Raw genomic sequence first — 27,923 nt, forward strand, 5'->3', positions numbered from 1 at the left:
TTATGTTACTTGGCTGCCCTTACGAAGTTGGTACTGCAGTCTGACCTCATCTGGTTTGCAGGTCCTCTGATAGCAAACCTCGCCTATGATAACCCAGCCCAGGTCGAGCATCTGGGCAAATGGGGCATTGTGAAGGCCATTTAATTGTTGGCGTACTTTGTGGACTTGCAGCAGGTCACACCCAAGGAGCAGAAGAATTTCTGTGTTTGGGTCCAGGGGTGGTAATTCAGCAGCTATTGGCTTCAAATGCTGATGGTGAAGAGCAGCATCAGGTGTTGGTATCTCTGCTCAGTTGTTTGGGATGTGGTTACACTCAATGAGTGTGGGAAGGGAGATACTTGCACATCCATCCACAGACTCTATGATGTAGCCATGTGTTCTTCTCCCGGCCGCTTCCACTACAGCAGCACAAGTTTTCAAGGTGTATGGAGCTGTAATAGCATGGATATTAAACATATCGAAGAACTCACTCCTTGCCAGGGACAGATTACTTTGATCATCCAAGTCTGCATACATTGTTTTGATCTCCTGATGTTGGCCATTGGGGGGGACTCAAACTAGGCAAATCTTGGAGCAAGATTTCCCTGGAAAGCCGGGTCGAATACCTCTGTGCGTGTAGATGTGACATTAGAATCTAGTGTGACTTCCTCCTGCCCGCCATGCTGTTTAAGGAGAGAGAAAGGCTTGGGGGCCTGTGGAGCTGGACCAGGGGGAGGGGCTGCCAAGTGCGTATCACTTTCACACTCTATACACTTAATGGTTACATCACAATTTTTGGCTTGGTGTGTGGTGGAGGCGCAACAACGGGAGGAGATTTCATTATCCTTGAGAAACTTCTTTCTGTTCTCTAGCAGCATGGTCCTAAAGCCTCTTCACTTTTTCCGTGGATGTGGCTTATGGTGTATGGGACATTTCTTGTTTGGGTCTTCATCTGTTTTGTCATTGTTGTTGGTTACTTCAGCTGACACATATGTTTTTTGCACAGACACTGGTGTTGTTGTGTAGGCGCTGCCAAAAGACCTTTTTTGGGGTTGGGTGTGTACATGGCAGCTGTGTTGAAGCTAGGATCATTCCTAGCCTTAGCCTCTTTTGGCACAAAATCTGTGAAGAATGAAAAAGGTGGGAATGCTACTCTGAACTCGTCCTTATATTTTGACCCTACTGACATCCACTTCTCCCGGAGATAAAAGAGTAGCTTCTCAACAATGGGTCCTACTCCTCTGGCGGTGTCAAAATAGCTCAGACCAGGCAAATATCCATTCAGCTTTACAGCCTCTAACTCAAGCAACAGATCTCCCAACTCATGGAGTTTGAGGTGGTCTTTGGCAGACAGTTTAGGAAAATTCCCTATTTTCGAGAACAAGGCTCTTTTGATTGCCTCTGGTGAGCCATAACATTCTTCAAGTCTCGACCAAATCATAGCAAGGCTGGCAGTGGGATGATGGACATTCACAAATTTTATTCTTGTTGCCTGTTCTGCAGATTCTGGACCAAGCCACTTGACTAGTAAGTTCATCTCTTCGCTGGCACTCAGATCCAGGTTAGAGACAGTGGTTGTGAAGGTTGATTTCCAGCTGAGGTAATTTTCTGGCCTGTCATCAAACTTGCTCAGCCCCCCAGTCACCAGTTGGCTATTTGCAAGGAACTTCGCAAGTTCTGTTGTAGTGTTGTTTACCTCTGGTGGTTGAGTTGAAGCTTAGTGCTGATTGTGGTTCGAAGTGTTGCGGACTGGCCTGGTATGCTTTTCCTCTGTGGAACGTTGATGTTTTATCACCAGTAGAGTGGTTATGCAGCTTGCTGTCACCCCTGACCAATGATGACTTGAATTTAGGTTGACTCACTTGCTGTTATTGTTGTTGACAGGTTATATCCTTTACTGATATAAGGGTGCCTATTTCTATTCCTGTGTGTTTGCTGTAATTCTCATTTGAGTGGCGCTCCACATATTCTCTGGCTTTCTCTATTGAAGTCTGTTGTAAAAGCAAGAACTCCATATCGGGACAGCGCTCTGGACTTTGTAGTTGTGCGGTGGCAGACTCCATGAATTTGCTTTTGCCAGTGCAGCATCAGCTTACTTCTCATGGTGGAGAACATATAATGCATATTTTCTCAGCATTTTCATCTGCCTCTATTCCAGCTTTCCCAAGCTTGATTTCCATCTCTTTCTTTGTGTAGGCTGCCCTGGCTCAAGCAGCCTCAGCTTCTGCTAATGCTTGAGCCACTGCCATGCTGGCCCTGGTTGACACAGATGATCTAGCAGATTATCTTGTGTAAAACTTTGAAGACCCCAGAGAATGAGAAGAGTGTGACTTTGTGTCTGCATTTGCTTGTTCTCTAGCTTGAGTGTCATTATTTTCCATGTTGTCAAGTGAGTTGTGCTGTTGTAGGTGGGACTGTTCAATGGCTGGTGAACCTGACTGTAAATGACTGTCACTGCTTCTGACATTAGAATGCTGCATCTTGTTTACATCCCTCACAGTGCTATCATTTCACTATACTGTTATTCCCCAGTGTCCTCACACTGGGCCTATACTGAGTTTTCACAGTTAGCTAAACTCTTCTTCATATCATCTCTCTGGGGAACAGGCAGTAGTTGTTTAAGGCAGATTTAATATGAAGAAGTGTGAAACTGAAAAAGGTACAGTAAAAATAAAGGTAAGTAAAACAATAATACATGCAGTAATACACTACTGGCAGGAAAGCAGGTAAGTACAAAGGTAAGTATGATGGTAAAGAAAAGTATACAGGTAGACGCATGAGGTGAGTGTGCGATCCCCAGTTCAATCCAACAGCATGTGTAGTCACATGGTAACAAAATATCAGCAAATTTGAACAAATTACAGAAAACGATTCATCAAAAACATTAATATGATAATGATAAACATACTGATAATGCAACTCAAAGGTCTGGAAACAGATGGATGGCTGAAGATTATCTCATCTATCAAAACACAGGATCACTCTGCTTTTTTCTGCTGAGGAGGAGGGACTTCCTGTCTGAGACTTTTCTTCTATGCTACACGGGAAGTGCAATTACTAAATTACCTGCAATACCAGATACAGGCACTAGGTGGAAGAAATTAATACCTCACAACTGCATACATACATGTCATATATGTGTGTATGTGTCATTTACAAAGAAGGGCTGGATAATGATAGCCTGAGACTTGCAAAGCTTCCCCAACATCTAGAGAATTAGCACTGACAAAAGTAGGTGCCAACAATTTATTTCAATTCAGTCTGAGAACAGGGAAAGTGTTTTTGCTTTTATTTGAGTACCATTTCCAACAACTAAGAGAAAAGGGTAAGGTGAACAGTCTATGATAACACTCTCAAAAGTTCCCATCTTGTGAGGAGCTTCTTTAAATCAGGCGGTTGTCCATTCCGGGGCTCTGTTGACTGGTGCTGTTTAGAGTGGTGCTGAATTTTACGATCTAATGTTGCACTGATTGTTGTGGGTTGTTTTTTGTTCTTTTATTGTATTTTTTTTGTTTCGGGGTGGGGTGGGGATGGGGGGGTTGTATGCCAGAGTTCTCTGAAGAATGGCCCACCATCTTAGACTTTGAAAAATCCCTGATCTAGGTTGCACTTACACTAAATACAATTGATATGACTTGTATTCTGGGGCGGCACGGTGACGCAGTGGTTAGCATGGTCGCCTCACAGCAAGAAGGTCCTAGGTTCGAGCCTTGGGTTAGTCCAACCTTGGGGGGTGGGGTGTCCCATCGTCCCGGGTCGTCCTCTGTGTGGAGTTTGCATGTTATCCCTGTGTCTGCATGGGTTTCCTCCGGGGGCTCCAGTTTCCCCCCACAGTCCAGAGACATGTAGGTCATGTGAATGGGGAAGCATCCACGAGCTATTTTTAGCCCTTCCCAAGTGGAAGTGGAAGCTTCGCAGCAAAAGGAAGTCAGGCATCAGATGCACTCGACTACATTTGAAGTAAGCAGTTTGTTGTAATTTTCTTCGTTTTACTATTTTCGGATTTATGGCAGCATATACATGAGTTGGTGTTGTAAACACAGCCATGCTGTACTGTCTAACTTGCTCCACACGTCTGACTTCCTGTGACGCGTCCATAGCGACAGTGATGCTGTGACATCACTCGGACACTGCCCCATTGGCCATACTAAATTGTCCCTAGGTGTGTGTGTGTGTGTGTGTATGTGTGTGTGTTGGCCCTGTGTGATGGCCTGGTGGCCTGTCCAGAGTGTCTCCCCACCTGCCGCCCAATGACTGATGACTGCTGGGACGGGATCCAGCATCCCCTGCGACCCTGAGAGCAGGATAAGCGGTTCGGATAATGGATGGATGGATGGATGACTTGCATTCTTGGCTATGATTTGATTACCATTTAGCTATCTATGATGCCCGTTGTTGACACTCCTGTCTATCTCGTATGCCACTCTGGATAAAAGTCTCCTCTAAATGAATTTATGTAAATTAATATGTGCACTGCTCAGCGTTAGTTTTGTTATGTAGTACTGCTGCGATTCCAGAGCTTCCACAATCATGTGTCACAGATGTCCATGTTTACAGAGTTTGTTATTCCATCCCAACACTACACCAGCTTTCACTGGTAAGCACATCTTTAATTAGACAGTGGAGGACTAATCAGTGAAATCAGCTGCTGTAGTGTTGGGCTGCAATAAAAATCTGCAAACTTAAGGCCCTACATGCACAATTGGACACTACTGCTCTATGGTTATGAAAATAATGTTGATCAACACTCATTGGCATTCTGCAATCAATTAAAAAATTAATCATCAAAAAATTAACTAATTTTTATTCTAAACACATATTAAAAAATTGGCCAACTTTATTCTTGTTAATTATTAATAATTATTACTATTATTATCATTATTGATACACAGAGAACTTACTTGTGTGTGCAGAGGTCACAACAGACTTGCTCAGGATTCCGTTCTTCAGCTGTGTGGAAACAAGGAAGCAATACTCCACTCCCGGTGTCAGACTGGAAAAGGTATGATTGTTTGAATGTGTTGTCATGTCTTGGACAATCTTCCCATCACAGGAACACCTCACACTGTAACCCCCCACTACACCAGCTGGTGTGAGCCAGCTCAAAAAGACTGAGTCACTGGTGACCTGAGAAACTTGTACGTTTTCTGGGGGGATGGGCTCTGTGGACGACAAAATGAAAAGCTTTCAATCCAAAATTGAAATCTAAACACTGCTTAATGTGTATAAATGTATTTCAGAGTAATCAAGTCAAGTCAGGTGTACAGTGCTGTGAAAAAGCGTTTGCCCTCTTTCTGATTTCCTCTATTTTTGCATATTTGTCACGCTTAATTGTATCATATTATACAAAATATAATCGATGAAGAGAACCCCAGTAAACACAAAATTCAGTCTTTAAATGACAGTTTTATCTATTTAAGGAAAAACATTATCCAATGCCAACATACCCTGTGTGAAAAAATAATCACCCCCCATGGTTATCCAGTCAACTAATTAACTAAATTTAATTGATCATTGGATTCAATTACAGCAGACATACCCAGGCTTGATCACTGCCAGCTCTGTTGAATCTAAACATGACTTATATAGAACCTTGCCATCAATATGAAGTAGGCTACAAGGTCTCAGCAAGCAGCACATTATGCCACCATCAAAAGAAATGAGAAAGACTGTTGAGATATATCGGTCTGGAAAAGGTTATAAAGCCATTTCTATGGCTCTGGGACTCCATCAACCACACTGAGAGCCATTGTCTCCAAATGGAGAAAACTTGGAACAGTGGTGAATCTTCCCAGGACTGACTGTCTTACCAAAATTCCTCCAAGGGTGCAGTAGTCACAAATAAACCCAGGATAACATCTAAAGAAATGCAGGCTTCTCTAGCCTCAGCTACAGTCATCACTCATGATTCAACAATAAGAAAGAGACTGGGCAAAAATGGAATTCATGGGAGAGTTGTAAAGCGTAAACCACTGCTAACTAAGACACATTAGTGCTCATCTCGTTTTTTTTTTTTTTTTACATTGTGTTGCTGGTCACGTGGCTTGGGTCCTGGGCTGTTCCGGTGGCGTCTTGACACTGCTTGGCATCCTGCTTATCATATTCTTCATAAAGTTTATAATTCCATTATATTGAGTGTTTTTTTGTTTAGTTTTTGGCTCCTGGGCTCATTTGGTTTCTTTTGTGGTTTAACTGAATGTAGAAACGTATACAAACGTTATGATATTGTCTTTAATGAACGGTTTTATGAGCTACGGTGAAAACAAGAGTAGCCAAGGTTACCATGGTAACATGTGGTCAGTTCATGAGCCAGTTAAGGTGGCTTCTGTGTGACGTTAGTTATACACAGGTTATTCTAAGTCTTATTTGTGTTTTTTATATAAAAATGTAATTTGTTTGTTGACATATAGGCTGATCTATCTTTTTGGAATATATGTAGAATACAGATAATCTGTAAAGCAGCAATGAAACTATTGAACTGTATCAGAAACAGTATTATTGTAACATCTAGTGTTACTAGGGGACCTATAGCATACTGTAGCTATTGTAGCTTCTGTTGGTCATTTCAGTTAGTTGATTTATTGCTTTAGTGCAAGTGGAATGTTTGTGTCACAATGTGTGCATATGTCAGATAATTGAGATATTGATGTAAGAGATTATTGTTGATATAAAAAAAGAAGAACTAAGAAGATGAGATGAATAAAGAAAAGATTAGTTTATGATTTTATGAGTAAATAAAGACGTCACCAGCCTGCTCAACAAGTCAACCACGTCTCCTGTTTTATGCTTTCTTTCTGTTTAAAACAGACCCACTTTCCTGTTACTGGCCCCGCCCCTTACCTGGGACCTGTAACATATACACACAACATCCATTGCTCATCTCCATCTTGGGAGAGAGATCCCTCCTCTGTTGCTCTCCCTGAGGTTTCTTCCTATTTTTTCTCCGTGTTAAATTATTTTTTTTTAGGGAATTGTTCGTTATCCAATGCGAGGGACTAAGGACAGGATGTTGTGCTGCTGTAAAGCCCACTGAGGCAAATTTGTAATTTATGATATTGGGCTATACAAATAAAAGTGACTTGACTTGACTTGGGGATGCTTTGCTGCCCAGGGGCCTGAAAGACTTGTCATCATTGAAGGAACCATGAATTCTGCTCTCTACCATAAAGTCTGAAGGAAAATGTCTGGTAATCAGTCTGTGATCTGAAGCTGAAGCGTAAATGGGTTATGCAGCAGGACAATGACCCAAAAAGAGTAAATCCACCTCAGAATTGCTCAAAAGAAACAAAATTTAAGTTTTGGAATGGCCTAGTCAAAGTCCTGACCTGAACCTCATCAAAATGCTGTGGCAGGGCCTTAAATGAGCAGTTCATGCTCGAGAACCATCCAATGTCACTAAATTACAGCAATTCTATAAAAAAAGATTGAACCAGAATTCCTCCACAGCGAAGTGAAAGACTGAGCTCCAATTATAGGAAGTATTTGTTTGCAGTCGCTGCTAAAGGCGACACAACTAGTTAATAAGTTCAGGGGGGCAATTACTTTTTCACATGGGTGACAGTGTTGGATAACTTTTTTCTTTCAATAAATGAAATGATCATTTAAAAACTGTAGTTTGTGTTTACTTGGGTTCTCTGTGTCTTATATTACATTATGTACAAAGATCTGAAACCACTCAGAGTGACAAAAATAGAGGAAATCATGGAAGGGCAAATACTTTTTCCACAGAACTGTAGCTGTAAATCAAAATTGCAGTCTCACAGGACTTTGTGTTCACACAATGAATTCACCACCCTCATACTTCAAGATAAGGGTCAGCAGCTTCAAGTTCACTTGGTGTCCACAACACTGAGGCTTGTCTTGGTCCCTTGATATGCCAGCACACCAGCGACTATTCCCACGGAGGCAAAGGAAATTTGGTATGGCCCCACGGACCCTTACTAACTTTTACTGATGCACCATTGAGAGCATCCCGCCTGGCTGTATCACTGCCTGGTACAGCAGCTCCTCTGCCCTCTATCACACAATTTTGCAGAGGGAAGTGAAAACGGCAGATTACATCACAGGCAGAGATCTGCCATGGTAGTGCAGTGGATTGTCAACAAGGCATCCAAAATCATAGGCAACCCAATCCCCTCAGCTGAATCTCTACATACTCACCAGACTGTAAAGCGAGCAAAGAAGATCATCTCTGACCCCTCACATTCTGCACATCACCTCTTCCAGCTCCTTCCCTAAGGGAAGCGCAACTGGTCAGTGTCCACTAAGACTAAATGCTTCACAGTTTGTTTTTTTTCTCCACTTGCTATCAGGACTCTAAATTTATCCTATAGTCCCCTCCTCACACACCACTGGCCTGCATACTACCATTCACCTAATTGTTGTGCATAATATGTTTGTTTCTGCTATTGTGTGACTGTATTGTTCACGTAGTAGTTCTGTTCTGCCTTGCTCAGCATTCTCGAATCATAGACTATGGGTTTTTCCTTGTCGTCAGACATAACGTGCAAGACAGTACAGCACCAACCCCATAGGGTCAGACATCACAGGTGAGATGGAGTGGCAGCTCAGCATTATAGTGGATCAGCACCTTCTGGGATATCAGGAGCTCCTTTGTATTTTGGAAAGCTGACGCACAGGCTGTATTCTACTACCATTTCTTTCCCTAATACAGTAGTGCATACAGTGGACTCAGGATGGTGGCTATGTTGGAAAGAACATCCATAATAATTGATCATTCCAAAGAAAGAACGTAGTTGGCTGATGTTAGTGGGTGCAGGAGCATCCACGGTAACACGTTCCTTTTTCTGGTGATTTGTGGAGCCCTGCAGCAACTATGATGTGACCTTGGTACTCCATTGACTCCAGGAAAAAGAGGCACTTCTCCTGTTTAACGTGCAGGTAATATTCCTCCAGCATTCCTAGGACCACATCCTGGGTTCTTTGGTGGGTTTTCTCATCTGGCCCATTTATGAGAATATCATCCAAGTAACAGTGAGTGAAGGGAAGCCCGAGGAGAACTTGGTCCATAGCCTTCTGGAACAACACCGGTGCAGATGCTATTCCAAAAGGTAAGTGGTTTTAGCAGAAAAGTCCTTTCAGTGAAGAGATAGTCAGTAGCTTCCTTGACTCCTCTTCCACTTCCATCTGTGGGTAAGTATTATACAAGTCTACCTTACTGAAGCTTTGACCTCCAGCTAGAGAAGCAAAAAGCTTCCCAATATGTGGAATAGGATATCTATCCACACAGATAGTTTGGTTGATTGTGACCTTGAAATCACCAGAGTCTCATCTTTCTTGCTGACTGGAACCATGGGTGTGGCCCAGTCACTGTGCTCCAATGGTGAGATCACTCCAAGCTCAGTAAGGTATGTTAGTTTGGCCTCCACCTTGGGTTGAAGGGCATAGGGCACATTAAGCGGTGGGCAGAACTTGGGCTTGCAGTCAAGTTTAAGAGTCACTCTAGCTTTAATTCCTTTCATTGTGCCAAGGTCATTAGAGAAAACAGTGGAATGCCTCTTTAACATATTCCCTAGGCTGTATTTCTCTTCCAGCTGTAGTGTAGGCAACACAGAGATGCGTGACAATTTCCCTTTTTGAGACAAGTTCAGTCCCAGTTCATTATCTGTGTCATATTTTGTTTCATTACTTTCCTTATCATTCTCCTCAACATGATGCACTCTTTTTTTCTCTCTCCCACTGTGCTTGGTTAAGTTACATTTATACTCCAGTCTTTCCTCGCTCTTGTTTTCGCTCTCTCTCTGGGTTGCTTTTAGTCTTATTCTTACACATGCACCCAATGTGGCCTTTCCTCCCACAATTATAGCAGTCTTGATCCTGGTACCAGCGGTCATCATCAGTATGATTCATTTTCTGACATTGCTGGCATTCGTCACAGAGTTTTGGAGAGAAAATACAGGTCACTTTGAGCGAACCCCTCAGCTGCTGTGCATCACACGCCACCATCACTGCTGACACAGCAAAATTGACTGCTTTCTGAAAGGTAAGAGTTTCCTCTGTCAAAAGGCTCTTCTGCACTGCTTCACTGTTTATGTCCACAAAAAGAATACATCCTCCAAATGCACAATGTTCAGAAAGTATTTTCAATACTGCCACATACACCACAGACTCTCCATCCTCTTGGTTATGTTCAGGGATGACTGCTATAAATGGGCTAACACGGCGAAGCCCTCCCTATCTCTCACAATAAAGATGAGAAAAAAAATCCTTAGGACGTTTTTTTTTTTTAATTCCGGTGGAACCTAGAGCAGCAACAGCACCAAATAGTCACAAGAAAAACACAGGATATATCTAAATGGGTTTATATTTTACGGCCCAAACACAGTAGCATTAGCTTCCATTTATCTTTGTAGTAATTGAGTGTATGGCATTGTGACATGCCCCCTTGATTTGCTGATCATTTGGGCTAAATCCATTCAGCCCTCAGGCTGCTGGCTTTTGACAAATGACAGCAGAGGTACAGAGAGTGACAGGCGTTGTGGCCCGCCCCCTTGATTTGCTGATCATTTGGGCTAAATTCACTTGGCAGCTACCTTTTGACCAATGATACATGATGTACAGAGTAATGGTACATACAGTGAGGTACTACTTGTGTGAGAGTGGGAAAGGGAAGGTCAGTGCAGATGTTAGCATGAACGAGGTGGATAATTTATTTATCATCCATTTTCTTCGATCTCTTTGGAGGAAAATTTGGAAGTGAAGAGACTGGGGACACATTACCCAAACGATATTCAAATAACCCAAAGGGACAAACAACAAAATCGTAAATTTGTATTACTTGGTTTCAATAAACGGACTAGCTAATGGCAAGTGTAGCTAACAATTCACTTTTCTGTTTCCCATGCTTTCTTTTTGGAGGAGACAAGGAAAGTGAAAGAGAAATACAGATAGAGTATTTTGGCATCAGGCCATTGTTGTGGGTACTTCTTTATGGTGTGATTGTAGAGCACTTGCTATAACAAGGTATACTATATTATCACTGCTGAAGCTTAGTGTCTTGGATGTGATGCTGCTGTTGCTGCAGTGTGAACTATTGATGGGTGTAATGCATTTGTTAGCACACCCGTCCAATATCACCACAAGCCATCACTACTTCCATTTGTGGAGTTGAAACCTCTCTACTATCATGAGTGGTTTCAGAGTGAAATGGGCCTGTAATTCATCCACAATATCTTTATTGTCCATTTCTCGAGGCTTTGCAGGGGAATCACACTGTGCTGTAATCCATGTGCTTTCAGGTCAATCAAGTGAAGGAACTCTCTTAGCATCCCTGATCTTATTAGCCAGTACATAATGCTCAAATGTTCAATATGGTACACTGCCTATTGCTCCCTAGAGTCTTCAAATGGATCCACATATCCAATGACTCCAGCCTTAATGACTCTTTCTTGGTCCGCCTGCAAACTCAAGTCCGTGGCAGGTGACTGGCTCCTTACTGGCTGCACCCCCACTTAAACTAGTTAACAACTAGTTAATACAGAGCCTATAACTGCTTCTTAGCTTGGATATATTTCCTCGTCTAGACATCACTCACGTTGTGACATTCAACTCTCAAAAGTGAGGAAAAGTTTCCAGACTTAACACCTCATCACCAGTTTATGTTATGTTGCTCCCTGCAAACAATTTTGACAAACTACACTCCAAGAGACATGCGGACACATTGACTTCATTTCAAGTCTGATTTACTCAGAGAAATTAAACAGTTCAAGGGTACAAACTGTCATGGCAAGGCTTAGAATGCTGACTAGTGTCCACCATGCCAAATAACACTTGGCCATTACTCACTACATTGATAACAGCTTGTATATGTAGTACTGCTGCAAACTCAGATCTTCCAGTAGGCTCGCCAAGTGATATGTAGATGAATGGTTATTCTGTTAACCTATAATAACTTAACCAAAAATCAAAATGAACTTCAGCTACGGTGCTCAATATCATTAACATTTTAAAAGAACCAATTCCCCACCATAATCTTGTAATTATTATCATGATTGTTAGATTGATATATTATTATGATTTATGATAGGATTAACTTACTTGTGTGTGCAGAGGTCATAAGAGACTTGCTCATGACCCCATTCTCCAGTTGTGTGGAAACACAGAAGCAATACTCCACTCCTGGTGTCAGGCTGGAGAACGTATGGTTGTTAGAGTGTGTTGTCATCTCTTGAACTGCCTCCCCATCACAAGAACAACTCACACTGTAACCCCACCATTCACTCGATGGTGTGTCCCAAATCAATGAGACTGAGTCAGTACTGACACGAGAGACTTGCATCTTTTCTGGAGGGTTGGGGTCTGTGAATGATAAAATAAAACGATTTCAATTCAAATTGGAAATTAAAATTCGCTGTCAAATAGGCTTAACTGCATATGAGAGTAAGACAAGTCAAGTCGGGGTGTCCTGGTGGCATAGCGGTCTATTCCGTTGCCTACCAACACAGGGATCGCCAGTTCGACTCCCTGTGTTGCCTCTGGCTTGGTCGGGCGTCCCTACAGACACAATTGGCCATGTCTGTGGGTGGGAAGCTGGATGCGGGTATGTGTCCTGGTCGCTGCACTAGCACCTGCTCTGGTCGGTCGGGGTGCCTGTTTGGGGAGGAGGGGGAACCGGAGAGAATAGTGTAATCCTCCACACGCTACATCCCCCTGGTGAAACTCCTTACTGTCAGGTGAAAAGAAGCGGCTGGCGACTCCACATGTATCAGAGGAGGCATGTAGTAGTCTGCAGCCCTCCCGGGATCAGCAGAGGGCGTGGAGCAGCGACCGGGATGGCTCTGAAGAGTACAGTAATTGGCCAGATACAATTGCGGTGAAAAGGGGGGAAAATCCCCCCAAAAATGACAAGTCAAGTTGGGTCAAGCTGATTTATACAGCTGTTTTTTCCAATATTGGCAAAACTTGTGGGCACTTTGAAAAATTTATATATAGATTCCTTTTTTTTCATTCATTCATTCATCATCAGCTGCTTCTCTGGGGTCTGGTTGCAGTGGGAGCAAGCTAAGTAGGGCACTCCAGACATCCCCCTCTCCAGCAACGTCCTTCAGCTCCTTCTGGGGCATCCCAAGGTGTTCCCAGGCCAGATTGGACATGTAGTCCCTCCAACGGGTTCTGGGTCTACCCTAGGGTGTCCTCCTAGTTGGACGTGCCCAGAAAACCTTCAAAGGAAGGCGCCCAGGAGGCATCCTAATCAGATGCCTGAACCACCTCAACTGGCTCCTTTCAATATGAAGGAGCAGCGGCTCTACTCCGAGCTTCCTCTGGATGTCCGAGCTCCTCACTCTATCTCTAAGGCTGAGCCCAGACACCCTCCGGAGGAAACTCATTCCAGCCGCTTGTATCTGTGATCTCACCCTTTCGGCCACTACCCAAAGCTCATGGCCATAGGTGAGGATTGGAACGAAGATTGACTGGTGAATTGAGAGCTTTGCCTCCTGGGTGAGCTCCCTCTTCACCACAACGGTCCGGTACAACGTCTGCATTACTGCTGATGCTGCACCAATCCACCTGTCAATCTCCTGCTCCATCTTACTCTCACTTGTGAACAAGAACCTGAGATACTTGAACTCCTTCACTTGAGGCAGCAACTCATCCCCAACCTGGAGGGAGCCATCCACCATTTTCTGGTAGAGAACCATAGCCTCAGCCTTGGAGGTGCTGACTCTCATCCTGGCCATTTCAAACTCAGCTGCAAACCTCCCCAGTGCGTGCTGGAGGTCGCATTCTGATGAAGCCAACAAAACCACATCATCTGCGAAGAGCAGAGATACAATTCAGAGGTTCCCAAAACGGACACACTCCTCACCTTGGCTGCACCTTGAGATCCTGTCCATGAATATGACAAACAGTACCAGAGGCAAGGGACAACCTTGGCGGAGTCCAACACCCACTGAAAACATGTTGAATTTGTGCCGAGAATCCTTTTTTTTTTTCTTCCAATTTTTGTGAAATGAATTATCAAAGACAAAAGATAATTTTGAGTGTCTTCCTACTTACAGTCATGATTGTGCTATTTCAATAGAGGTGCAGGACTTGCATATTGCAGTGAAAAAGGAGCCCACAGTGAATAAAAAATGTAACATGTGCAAAAAAACACCCAGAAACTGCTTGGGTCTCACAGAGTTAATTTGGGTGGCAATGTACACTTGACCCGTTAACTTTTAATGACCTATCCCAAAATGAATTTCAGCTATGGAACTTAGTATAATTCTATAAATAAGAATTAAGAAATACTGCCCCATAATAATGATAATGTGAAAGATAATAATAATAATAATAATAACATTGTCATCATTATTAACTTACTTGTGTGTGCAGAGGTCACCACAGACTTGCTTTGAATTCCGTTCTTCAGCTGTGTGGAAACATGGAAGCAATACTCCACTCCTGGTGTCAGGCTGGAGAATGTATGGCTGTTTGACTGTGTGGTCATCTCTTGAAAAGTCTTCCCACCATAGGAACAGCTCATGCTGTAGCCCCACACGTCACCAGCTGGTGTGTCCCAACTCAAAGACATTGAGTCACTAGTGACCTGAGAAATGTGTATCTTTTCTGGAGGGATGGGCTCTGCGAACGATAAGATAAAAAGCTTTTAATCTAAACTGGGAATGAAAATTCGCTGCTAAAAAGGAATAACTGCATTTGAGTGTAGTCAAGTCAAGTCAGGACAATGGCATGAATATAGACAGTGCAGGCAGTGCGGTTGCACTTGGGCCCATGGGCTGGGGTGGGGGGCAATAGAGAAAGCGAGCCCTCCAACAAAGTGTTGGGTGGAAAATGGGCCTTTGTGAGTGATTCCGGTTGCCACCTCGAAAATACATCTATGTTCAAAGAAGAACTCAATCTAGGTAACACAGCTATGCTGGTGATTCACACCTATACATTTCAGTCACCTGAGAATCCCAGCAATACACTGATCAATTGTAGAAATGACACAAGCCACAGGATTCCCCAAAACTTTCTCCAATTGAAACCACATAAAACAGGGATACTAGGGTGTAACTAAGGGTTTCTGTGAAAAAAAAAAGTTTTTAGTGCATAGACTGCTAAATGTATTCACCACGAGTTTCCTTTCCTGGCTGTCAAGACGAGAGTGGGGAAATAGCCAGTAGTGAACAATATATACATTACACTTATTTTACCTTTAAACACAGCAGCTTTCCCAATTACACAATTGACGAATTGATATTTATCCTAAAATGCAGGTCAGGGGCAAAGGGGACTTGTCAGGTTCCTTGTTATTTGATACTTTTAAATGGATTTCTAACCTGCACTTTTGTGAAGAATATTGACTTGCCTGTGCATGAAATTCACTATATAAGTAAAGTTTGACATGACTAGTCTTAAAATAACCTCTGGCCCATTTTGCTCTTGGTGATTATTATTATTATTATTAATATAACCATTATTATTAACTTACTTGTGAATGCAGAGGTCCTAACAGGCTGGCTTAGCAATCCTTTTTTCAGCTGTGTGGAGACATGGAAGTAATACTCCACTCCTGGTGTCAGGCTGGAGAAGGTATGGCTATTTGAGTGTGTTGTCATCTCTTCGACAGTCCTCCCATCACAGGAACAGTTAACCCTGTAACCTCCCACTTCACCAGCTGGTGAGTCCCAAATTAAAGTGATTGAGTCACTAGTGACCTGAGAAACTTGTATCTTTTCTGGTGGGTTGGGCTCTGTGAACAATAAAAAGAAAAGTTTTCAATCCAAAATAGAAATCAAGTTCACTGCCTAATAACTGCATCTGAGAGCAGTCAAGTCAGCTCTAGTTTATTTATATAATGCCATGGATCACCGCTCAAGAGTTTTGGATTAATATGAAGTAGTGACATTGGCTCACAAGGTAAACTCACCTGGAATAAGCTCCACTATCATTACCTCTCTCCAATCACACTCGAGTCTCACACTATCTCTATATCTCAACCTGTGACACTCTTACTTTTGATTTTCTATATAACCCCTTTATTGAGGAGACTAACATGCTGCTTTGTCAAGAGCCTGGAAATGGTACAGCATTACTTATCTTGTGTGAAATTAACATCCACATTGATCACTCACAAGCACTTGAGTTCTCCCACTTCCTGGCTTCATTCGATCTATCCTATGTTGCCTCATACATCACAGTTAGATCTCTTCACACATATATCACCATTTCTTTTTTCCACCATTTCTTTTTTTCATGTCTTGCTCTCCTTTCCATTTGCTTCCTTTATGTCTCCTACTTTTATCATCTTCTGTTGCAACCTTGTCTCCCTGTCTCCAACCAGCACATCGGCATCATTGTCCTCCTACCTTCTTCCTATACAAGAAAATGTAACTCATTTAATGCTTAACCCTATCTTCAGTCCTTGACACTTTTTGTCTGTTTTGCTACTAAACCAGTGTCCAGCCACACCCCTATGCCCATGGTTTACGGGTGCTCTGAGAGAGGAAAGGGCCAAGCTCTGAGCAGCCATGAGAATATGGCGCAAGTCCAGAGACAACTACAATCTTATACACTATATATTACACCTATTTTTCTCTACTAATACAATCTTACTCAAATCTGCTGACTTACAGCACAAGGTCTTCATTGCCTCTTTAATCGGCAAGCTGTTACTCCATCTTGTATTCCTTTTTCAATTTTCTATTCTCAAAATTATGTTGCACTACTTTGAGGTGAAAGTGGCAGTCACCGGTGTTTAATTCACCCTTCTTCCCTTAGTTTTTCGACTTCCCACTGGCTCTACGACCTCAACTACATCCAACTTCCTCTCCCTCTCTGAAACTGGTTTCCAAACATCTCCATTCTCACTATAGCACAACATGTGCATTTGCTCCATCACAACCTCTTTCACTTCATTGCCCTCACTATTATTTCATATCTAATCCACTTTTGAAACTATGACCTCCTTTCTTTGTCTTTTTTTCTTTTTTTGCCCATTTGATCTTAAACCTGCTGGGGTCACACTGTTACTGAAAAAAAAACAAAAAAAAAACATACATCACTGATTCCTACCTTGGCTCATAAATATCAGCTGGTCTCATTGCTCCCTTTCATAGCCAAATTGCTTGAGCAAGAAATATGAAATCAGACGTCATTGCCTGGTCTGTGCACTGTAGTAACTGGTTTGAATTGTACTTGAAAGGTAAGTCACATACAGTGGGCTCAAGAAGTATTGGCACCTCTGAATGGTAATGCACTACAAATGTTATAAAAAATAAGTAATAAAATTACTGAAAAAATTCTAATATCAAAAATACTGTATTTTATTAACGTTTCAGTGGAACCAACCAAAATCGTGAATTCATTTAATTAAAAATCAATTTCCTCAAAATCAAAGTTTCACAATTACTGGCACCCCTAAAGATTATTGTAAATAAAATCTACCAAAGTGCAACAGGATATAAAATTCCACTTATTGAAGTTCATCTAAATCCTAAGGAACTATATTGTGTCATTCCATCACTTCCTGTTCCACTAGAAAAATGTTGGGGCAGCATGGTGGCCCGGTGTTTAGCACTGTTGTCTCACAGCAAGAAGGTCCTGGGTTTGAACCCCAAGCTGTTCAAAGTCATTTCTGTGTGGAGTTTGCATTTTCTCCCTATTTTCTGTGTGGGTTTTCTCTGGGTGCTCCAGTTTCCTCCCACCATGAGAAAGACATGCATGTTAGGGTTAATACTCCTGTCTGTGCCCCTGAGCAAAGTAATAGGAAAAAGAACTGGAGTTGGTCCCCGGGCGGTGCAGCTGCCCACTGCTCCTATACAATAGGGTGGGTTAAATGCAGATAACAAATTCGTTGTAAGAACACTATGACAAAATAAAGTGGCTTTCTTTCTTCTTTCTTTTCTTCCTGTTTCACTAGAATGAGTTAACGCACATGCAAAATCCCTTTGTCATCCAGTACCATGAAGAAAACCAAAGAACAGTCTCTTCAAAAGACAGACGGTCATTGACCTTCATAAATCTGGTAATGGCTACAAGAAAATACACAAACGATAGAATATACCAATGAGTACTGTCGGCACAATTATTAAATAATAAAAAATATGGAATAGTAGATATTGTTATTTACTGTATAAGTCAAGTTAATTTTATTTGTATAGCCCAATATCATAAATTTCAAATCTGCCTCAAGGGGCTTTACAGTGGGGCTTTAATGGTTGAAATATGCCACTAAATTTTCTCCAACATGCACTTTGCAACACGTAGATGAGATGTAAAGATTGCAGAGTCCGGTGTTGAAATGTATCCCGACACACAAACACACACACCCACGCGGTTGGTTCTTACTCTTTCACATTAATTATTTTCAGTAGTTAAACTGAGCAAGGTTAGGGACTTCAACTCTACAAAACTAGCACTATTTTGTAAGAGAGGAACAGAAAGCTGTACTGTATAAATAAAACAGATATGAAATACTATTCCCTGTATCTACTATTGTATTAATTTGAAGAGTGTCCCCTTCTCCAAAAAATTAGATTTGATATGAAGAAAAATGAGTCTCAATGTTTGTGGAAAATTACAAAATATGACATCGCACAAGAAACTATTTTGTGACTTTAATATCATAATTTATCCATCATTAATTTCAACATCAGATTTATCCTGTTAAAATTTGAAAAACATCATGGGCTAGTGAGAAGTTAGTTTGGCTAGTAAAAAGTCTGCTTCAGTAACCCAGTTGGCTAGTGCACAAAATGTCTAAGTTCCACCCCTGATTAACAGTCATTGTCATTCAGCAATCAAATAGAAAAAAAAAATCAGCCCTTTTTATGCTAAAATCAAAGCCCACTCATCATGGTTGTGCTTCTGCCCCTGCTTTGCTCACCTGTTCCCTGTTCCCTGCTTGGCATGCCATTTCTGTTCCTGCCCTGCTCACCTGTTCCCTAATTCTCTGATTTGCCCCCCAGCAGTTATATACCCCCCCCCCAGCGACTCTTTGTCAGATCGTTAAGTTGACTCTTGGTAGCTGGATGCTTCACGCCTCATCTCAAGACTTCCTTGCTGTCTGTATCTACTGTTCCTGGTTTTGTCAGTGTTTGCTTTATTAAAGCACTGTTCTAGCTCAGCCTGTCTCCGCTGTCTGCATTTGGGTCCTCAATTCCTGCTCCCAGCGTGACAACACACACTGTTCAGTCAGTAATATGCGTTGAAGCAAAACTCTAATCAAATATGATTCAGGTGACCTAACGCTCACTTATCAGATTGAATTTTCAGTGTAATCATTTCAATAACATTTTAAGAGAAACCATCGGCATATTATTATTATCATTATCAACTTACTTGTGTGGGCAGAGATCACAGCGGACTTGCTTAGGATTCTGTTCTTCAGTTGTGTGGAAACAAGAAATACATACTCCACTCCTGGTGTCAGGTAGGAGAACGTATGGCTGTTTGACTGTGTGGTCGTCTCTAGAAAAATCTTCCCACCATAGGAACAGCTCATGCTGTAACCCCACACATCACCAGCTGGTGTGTCCCAACTCAATGACACTGAGTCACTGGTGACCTGAGAAACCTGTATCTTTTCAGGAGGGACGGGGGCTGTGAATCATAAAAAGATTTCAGTTAAAATTTGAAATTCAAATTCACTGCAATAGGCTTAACTGCATATGAGAGTAAATCAAGTCAAATCAGAATTGTGTTTATTGGCCAAGTAGGTTTGCACACACATGGAATTTGACTCCAGTTCTGTGGCTCTCTGTGTACTTAACATAGAATAACACAACACATCACGTCAAGTTTATTTGTATAGCCATAAATCACAGTTGCAGTTATAAAGGGCTTCACATTTACACAATGAATTCACCACTCATATAAATGGGCAATGTCATGGTACTGGTTCTCTCACTACACATTCCTAGAAATATGATCCAGTTTCCTTACCTTACTCTTACCACCACTGGATATTACATTTTCTTTTGTTCAACAAGCAGAGCTTTTACTCTTGGTTCTCTATCAACCCCTTAATTGAGGAGATTAGCAAGTTGCTTAATCAACAGCATGAAGAATGTACATTATTCATCCTGTGATATTAACATCATTCTTGACAACCCACAAGTCTGAGTTCCTACCTTCCTTTGACCTATCCCCCTAAACACTCCAGCTGCCAACAAAGCAGCTATTAAAAAAACAAAACAACACACAAAAAAAACCTATCAGATCTTAAGTTGTAACAGTGTTGCCTCACACCTCTCGGTTCTTCCCCCTCAAACTTCTGACCACTTTTTCCAGTTCCCCATCTACCTTTCACCTGCTACCTCTACATCCCCTACTCTTACCATCTTCCTTTGTAATCTCTGCTCCATTTTCTACCACCGTATTTGGTTTTTGTTTCATCCAAACTTACTCCTAAAAAACGATTTGTTACTCTTAATAATGACTGTGTAACTGCTATCATATGCTCAACCCCATCCTCGGCACCTGACCATTTTTGCCCTCTTGGTTTTAAACCAGCTCAAGCTGCACCACTGTGCTTGTGGCTGAATGATGCTCTGAGGGCAGGTAGGGCCAAGTTCCAAGATGTTGTGAAAATGTGGGACAAGTCCAGAGTCAAAGATATGACACATTACGAATTACTCATACAACCTTCCTTCCAAAATTTCCTACTACCTGCACAAGGTCTCCATTGCCTACCAGCATCCACAAGCTGTTCACCATCTTTTTCTCCCTCCTCAAGCCCCATCCCACTTACTCCAAATAACTTCGCCCTCTACTTTAAGGAGAAAGTTGCGGACCTCAGTGTTTGATTTACCCGTACTGTCATTCAAAGTTATTGATATCAAGTACTAATATTCTGGTCAAGTACAGAGCAACTTTGCATTAAAAACAATTATAGTGATGATAGCGTGTAACAGAGTGGGCTGTGAAATTTAAGTCTGTACAAATGTGCGACCATGTACCCTGGGGCACTCTGGGGTACTGGGGCAGTTGCTATAAGCCATCTGGTCCTTAATATATGTATATATATATATCCTTTATATAATATATGAATTTGCATACCTGCACATTTTTAAGATGTGGGTAGCACTTCAAACTGCACTTAATTTTAGATTTTTGAAATCAAAAGTCCTGAGGTTCCCAAAACAGACCTACTCCTCACCTTGGCTGCGCCTTGAGATCCTGTCCATTTGTGGTATTCATGGACAGGATCTCAAGGTGCAGCCAAGGTAAGGTGTGTCCATTTTGGGAACCTCAGAATTACATCTCTGCTCTTCACAGATGGTGTGGTTTTGTTGGCTTCATCAGAACGCGACCTCCAGCGCGCACTGGGGCGGTTTGCAGCGGAGTGTGAAATGGCCGGAATGAGAGTCAGCACCTCCAAGTCTGAGGCCATGGTTCTCTACCAGAAAATGGTGGATTGCTCCCTCCGGGTTGGGGATTGAGTTGTTGCCTCAAGTGAAGGAGTTCAAGTATCTCAGGGTCTTGTTCACAAGTGAGGGTAGGATGGAGCGGGAGATTGACAAGTGAATTAGTGCAGCATCGGCAGTAATGTGCACATTGTACTGGACTGTTGTGGTGAAGAGGGAGCTGAGCCAGAAGGCAAAGCTCTCAATTTATCAGTCAATTGTCGTTCCAATCCTCACCTATGGTCATGAGCTTTGGGTAGTGACCAAAAGGGTGAGATCACAGATACAAGCGGCTGGAATGAGTTTCCTCCGTAGGGTGTCTGGGCTCAGCCTTAGAGATAGAGTGAGGAGCTCGGACATCCAGAGGAAGCTTGGAGTAGAGCCGCTGCTCCTTCATATTGAAAGGAGCCAGTTGAGGTGGTTCAGGCATCTGATTAGGATGCCTCCTGGGCGCCTTCCTTTGGAGTTTTACCGGGCACATCCAACTGGGAGGAGAACCCAGGGTAGACCCAGAACTTGCTGGAGGGACTACATGTCCAAACTGGCCTGGGAATGCCTTGGGATCCCCCAGGAGGAGCTGGAGGATATTGCTGGGGAGAGGGATGTCTGGAGTGCCCTACTTAGCTTGCTACCACCACGACCTGACCCCGGAGAAGTGACTGAAGATGAATGAATGAATGAATGAATGGTCTAACTACAATTAACAGATAAAAACTCCAATTGTTGTATGAATAGCAAGTAATCATTGATTGATGGGAAGCAAAATGAAGTCTGCCCAATTTTTCATGGTTAATTTCGAAATAATTACCCATTAAAAACATGGATTACAGCATTCATTTGATTTGATTAGCAATATTTGTCTTTTTTTCTGTTTTATTGTGTTTCTTTGTTGTTGTAAAGAACTGATGACCATGATCCAGAGTGGAAATAACTGGGGGTATAGAAAACTAATGCATGAATATCTGAAAAATTATTAAAAGCAGTAGTGTTTTTACTTTATTTTTATCCTAACCCAACCCTCTACCCATTTTTGGATTTCCCAAGCTTGGCAAGTCTGACACTAACTGCTGTGCCTAGTAAATAAAGGCAACAAACATCTTGAGATTTTATGTCTTGTCTTTGTCACAAAGTAACATTTTAGTAGGATAGGTTCAGCTATCAAGAAAGTAGTCTTCTTCTTCCTCCTCCTCCTAGGGTTTCTATGGCAGCCCCTATGGTAAAAAGTGGTGAAATGTGGCACTCCTACTGGGGACAGTGCCATGATTCTTTTCAACAAGTTTCATGTCTTCCTTTCGAGTGTTCTAGCACCACTGCCTAGCCAAATTTGGAGGTAAGTTTAGACATGTAACTTTTGAATTGTACGCCTGATTTTTGAAAATGATGTACCTCATTGGATTCTTTGGATCAAGTCAAGTTCAACGCACCCCATGTCATCAATTACCACCATATTGGATTTTCTGCAAACACTGGATTTTATGGAAAAGTTTTTTTTTTAAAAATCACAAGCCACACATTTTGTCAAATTTGTATCAAATTTCCTTCAGGTGATCTTCAGACAAAGCCTCCCAAAAGTTATATGGATTTTGGATTTTTAAAACCGTTTAACTGTTATAGCCAATTGAAATCGGTGGTGAAGCCACCAAAAAGGGGGTGAAGTCATATCTCATCAACTATTTGATGTATTGATACCAAACTTGGTGTATGAACTCAGGACTCCTTCCTGAGATTGTGAAAAAAAATGCATCATTTGACCACTAGAGGTCATTGTAATAACATTTTTTTCCCCCTATTAACTTCTGATGCGTTTGCATTAAAAAGGTAATTCTTGTGTGTGGTTGTATCTAGGTGGGGGGCAGGGGGAGCAAGGTAACTAGTTTGATCCCTGGCTCCTGCAGAAAGAATGTCTAAGTGTCCTTGAGCAAGACACTGAACCCTTAACTTCTCCTGATGAGCGGGTTGCACCTTGCATGGCAGACTCCGCCATCAGTGTGTGAACGGGTCAATGTGAGGCATACATTGTAAGGCACACTGAGACTAGAAAAGCAATATATAAATGCACTCCCTTTACCATTTACCAAACAAAAGCATACGTCCACTACAGTCAGTTGAAAATGGCGGTGAAGCAGCGAAACAGAAGTGAGTTCATAACTCAGCGATGGTTCGATGTATCAAAACCAGAGTTGGTACATGTCCAAAAGACATGCATGTTAGGGTTAATACTCCTATCTGTGCGCCTGACCGCGGCATGGCAAGACAAAATGGAGTTGGTCCCCAGGCGCTGCATGGCAGCTGCCCACTGTGCCTAGCTACACAGCTAGGATTGGTTAAATGCAGAGAAAGATTAATAAAGTAGTTTAAAAAATGGACTCAGGACCCCATTTTAAGGAAGCTCAAAAAAATTCTGTGTCATTTGACCACTGGGGTGCTTCAAGAAGCAAATTTTTTGTTTTTTGTTGCTGATAACTGTTCATGTGTTTGCCTTAAATAACTGGTTTGCATGTCAAGTGATATCGTGGGAGGTCCCAAGTCCAATCATGTCAAGTGATACCATGGGAGGTCCCAAGTCCAAGACATGGCAATTTTTCATGTCAACCTAATTGATGTGACCGCCTATTGGATTTTATCGAAATTTTTAAAAAATGTTCATGCACCACAAAGTTAGCCAAATTTTCACCAAATGTGGCACAGATGATCTTCAGACCAAGTCTCACAAAAGAAATCAGATGGATTTGTGATTTTCAAAACCGTTCGTCCATCACCATAAAACAGGAAGTGAGGGCATATCTCAGCAACGCTGTGATCTATTGACACCAAACTTGGTATGTGGACTCGGAAGGCCATCCTGGGGATGTGCTTGGACTGCTTGGCCCCCTCATCCCTGCTTATAGCTATATGTAAATGTATATTTATTATTATTATTATTATTATTATTACTATCCATCCATCCATCCATTATCTGAACCGCTTATCCTGCTCTCAGGGTCATGGGGATGCTGGAGCCTATCCCAGCAGTCACTGGGTGGCAGGCGGGGAGATACCCTGGACAGGCTGCCAGGCCATCACAGTGCCGACACACACACACACACACACACACACATATTCATACCTTTCACATTCATTTCATTATTTTCATATTCATATTAGTATTATTATTATTCATATCATTATTACTTTCATATTTATATCCATATTATTATTATTATCATTATTTTACTATATAATTAACTTACTTGTGTATGCAGAAGTCATTACAGACTTGCTTAAAATTCCATTCTTTAGTTGTGTTGAAACAAGGAAGCAATACTCCACTCCTGGTGTCAGACAGGAGAACGTATGGCTGTTTGAGTGTGTTGTCATCTCTTGGACAGTCATCCCATCACAGGAACAGCTCACACTGAAACCCACCACTTCACCAGCTGGTGTGTCCCAACTCAGAGAGACCGAGTCACTAGTGACCTGAGAAATGTGTATCTTTTCAGGAGGGATGGGGTCTGTGAATGATAAAAAGAATCCAATTTAAACTTGACTCAAATACCAAGGCAATGGAAAAAAGAACTGGAGTTGGTCCCCAGGTGCTGCAGGTGCCGACTGCTCCTATACAATAGGACGGGTTAAATGCAAAAGACAAATTTCACTGTAACCTGTAAAATGACAAAAATAAAGTGGATTTCTTCTTTTCTTTAACTTGAAATTCAAATTCACTGTGCAATAGGCTTAACTGCATATGAGAGTAAATCAAGTCCAAACTGGAAAGTAAATAACATTGCCCAGTAGGCATATAGATGATTGCATTTGAGTGTAGTTAAGTCAAGGTCAAGTTTTTCTGTACAGCTGTAAATCACAATTGCAGTCTCAAAGGGTATCATATTCACATGATGAATTCATCCATCCAAAATTCATGTCTTAATCCATGTCTTAAAATCTGTGATTGAATAGATGAGCCTAAACATAAGCCTATACTGCATTTGCCCTAATCCATCCAATTTAAGAATAATAAGGGTCTTTTCTCTGGAGAAAGCCCTCAAAAGAATCAGCATAATAAATATTTGAATATTTGTTGCCACTCGTTGCTGAAAAATTCATCAAGAATAATAAATAAAATATGTGAATGATCATTTTAGGTCACATTACAGAGCACCCAATCTCCTCCCACCAGCACTTACTGCCAACCCTTTGCTGAACATTGTGTAACACCCTGCAACAGGCATTTCCAATGTTGCCTTAGTGATGGCTCTGATTACGCTGATTTTAGAGATTCTTCTAAAATATTGGCAACAAATTGCAATAACACTGCAATACAGTGGAAACCACACATAGTGATCACGTAGTATGTCCATTTTGGGAAGTATGCACGTTTTGGGAACCTCAGAATTGCATCTCTGTTCTTCACAGATGATGTGGTTTTGTTGGCTTCATCAGAACGCGACCTCCAGTGCGCACTGGGATGGTTTGCAGCTGAGTGTGAAATGGCCGGGATGAGAGTCAGCACCTCCAAGTCTGAGTCCATGGTTCTCTACCGGAAAATGGTGGATTGCTCCCTCCGGGTCGGGGATGAGTTGCTGCCTCAAGTGAAGGAGTTCAAGTATCTCGGGGTCTTGTTCACGACTGAGGGTAGAATGGAGTAGGAGATTAACAGGCGCATTGGTGCAGCATCAGCAGTAATGCAGACGTTGTATTGGAACGTTGTAGAGAAGAGGGAGTTGAGCCAGAAGGCAAAGCTCTCAATTTACCAGTCAATCTTCATTCCAACTCTCACCTATGGCCATGAGCTTTGGATAGTGACCGAAAGGGTGAGATTGTGGATACAAGCGGCAGAAATGAGTTTCCTCTGTAGGATGTGTGGGCTCAGCCTTAGAGATAGAGTGAGGAGTTCAGACATCTGCAGGGAGCTCGGAGCAGAGCCACTGCTCCTTCGCGTCAAAAGGAGCCAGTTGAGGTGGTTTGGGGATCTGATTGGGATGCCTCCTGGGCACCTTCTTTGGAAGTTTACTGGGCACGTCCAACTAGGAGGAGACCCCGGGGTAGACCCAGAACTCACTGGAGGGACTACATGTCTAATCTGGCCCGGCAATGCCTTGGGATCCCCCAGGAGGAGCTGGAGGGCGTTGCTGGGGAGAGAGAGATGTCTGGAGTGCCCTACTTAGTTTGTTGTCACCGCAACCCAAAAATGAGATATTTTCATGTTTGTGAGAACCCGAAATGAAAAGTTTAAGCACACTACTTAATTACTATAAGCGAATAGTAATGATTCTGTCCCAAGCATTTTGATCCATATAAGCAGTCAATCACTGCAACCAAGATCAGTATGCAGTTTCCACTGTATATCACAATATATTGACATGTGACACTTTTGCTGTGGTATGAATTGTATCACCAAATTCTTGCTAATACACAGCCCTACAACATATCTGCAACCCCATATTAACATACACAATCCTGTTCATCCTGTTTGTTCTATATCTGGTAGGTTACCATATGTGCCCAATCCAAAAGAGACTAGGTTTAGGTCCACACTTTTCACTCACCTGGCCCCTAAAGGGTGGAAAAACACTCCAAGTCTCCATCAGAGCTACCCACTAACTTACTTATTCAAGAAAGTCCTAAACCTTTCCTCTTTCAGGCCTACCTTAATCCATAAATGGTTTCTTTGCAAGAATTTGAAACTGGCAAGTTGTAATTATAAACTAATATGAATCATTTAATGCCATTAGTCTGCTAAAACAATTGTGATCTTGCTCTCTTAGACACCAATATCACCAGTGTCAACTTGTCAATCCTTCTACTACCTGCACTTTACAACGTACACAATTGTGGTGATATGTGCTATACTTATGTGTGGCTATGTCTATCTACCTTTTAACTTGATTCTTTTATTACTCCTTCTTGATGAGCTAAAGCCCATTGGAACTAAATGCACTTGACAACACATGCGTTCTTGGCTATGATATGATACCTATTTAGTGTTCTACAGTGCCTGTTGGCAACACTCGTATCTATCTGCTCATTCCTGACTCTCTTGCAAATTGCTTTAGAACACTTATTGTCATTCTGCAATAAATTCAAAAATTAGCAGTTTTTTCCCCCTCATGAATTCCAAGCTAAAAACTACAGCAGTATGAATTGAAGCAAATCTCTAAAGTTTAATTTTGGTGCTGATCCATACTTATCCCTTTAATTTGCAATGACGTATTCCAAAATATTCTTCAGCGATGGAGTTCAGTATAATCATTTACATAACATCTTGAAGGAACCATTAATCCCTTTAATTCTCGTTTATTCTTATTATTATTCTATAATATACTTTTACATGTAATACACTTGTGTGTTATATTGTTTTGATGTGTTGCTTTTATGTTTATTTCAACCTATGTAAAGCATCTTTGTGTACCTTGAAAATAGCTCTATAAATAAAATATATTATTATTACTTACCGGTCTGAGCAGGGATCACAACAGATTTGCTTTGCATTCCATTCTTCAGTTGTGTGGAAACGAGGAAGCAATACTCCACTCCTGGTGTCAGGCTGGAGAACGTATGGCTGTTTGAGTGTGTTATCATCTCTTGAACAGTCTTCCCATCACAGGAACA

The 27,923-nt window shown here is 41.9% G+C and overlaps 1 protein-coding gene across 1 annotated transcript; it reads right to left on the reverse strand.

The window, feature by feature from the left end:
- On the reverse strand, window positions 1–27,893 carry LOC130130460 (receptor-type tyrosine-protein phosphatase H-like). Its single transcript, XM_056300170.1, has 8 exons — window positions 27,767–27,893; window positions 24,566–24,826; window positions 19,270–19,530; window positions 14,305–14,565; window positions 12,037–12,297; window positions 4,881–5,141; window positions 1,133–1,320; window positions 1–111 (listed from the first exon to the last, which is right to left on the reverse strand). The coding sequence occupies exons 1-8, from the start codon at window positions 27,891–27,893 to the stop codon at window positions 1–3; spliced, it is 1,731 nt and encodes a 576-aa protein (XP_056156145.1).
- Window positions 27,894–27,923: the final 30 nt, after the last annotated feature.

The sequence above is a fragment of the Lampris incognitus genome, chromosome 20, assembly GCF_029633865.1.
Source record: "Lampris incognitus isolate fLamInc1 chromosome 20, fLamInc1.hap2, whole genome shotgun sequence".
Classification (NCBI taxonomy): Eukaryota; Metazoa; Chordata; class Actinopteri; order Lampriformes; family Lampridae; genus Lampris; species Lampris incognitus.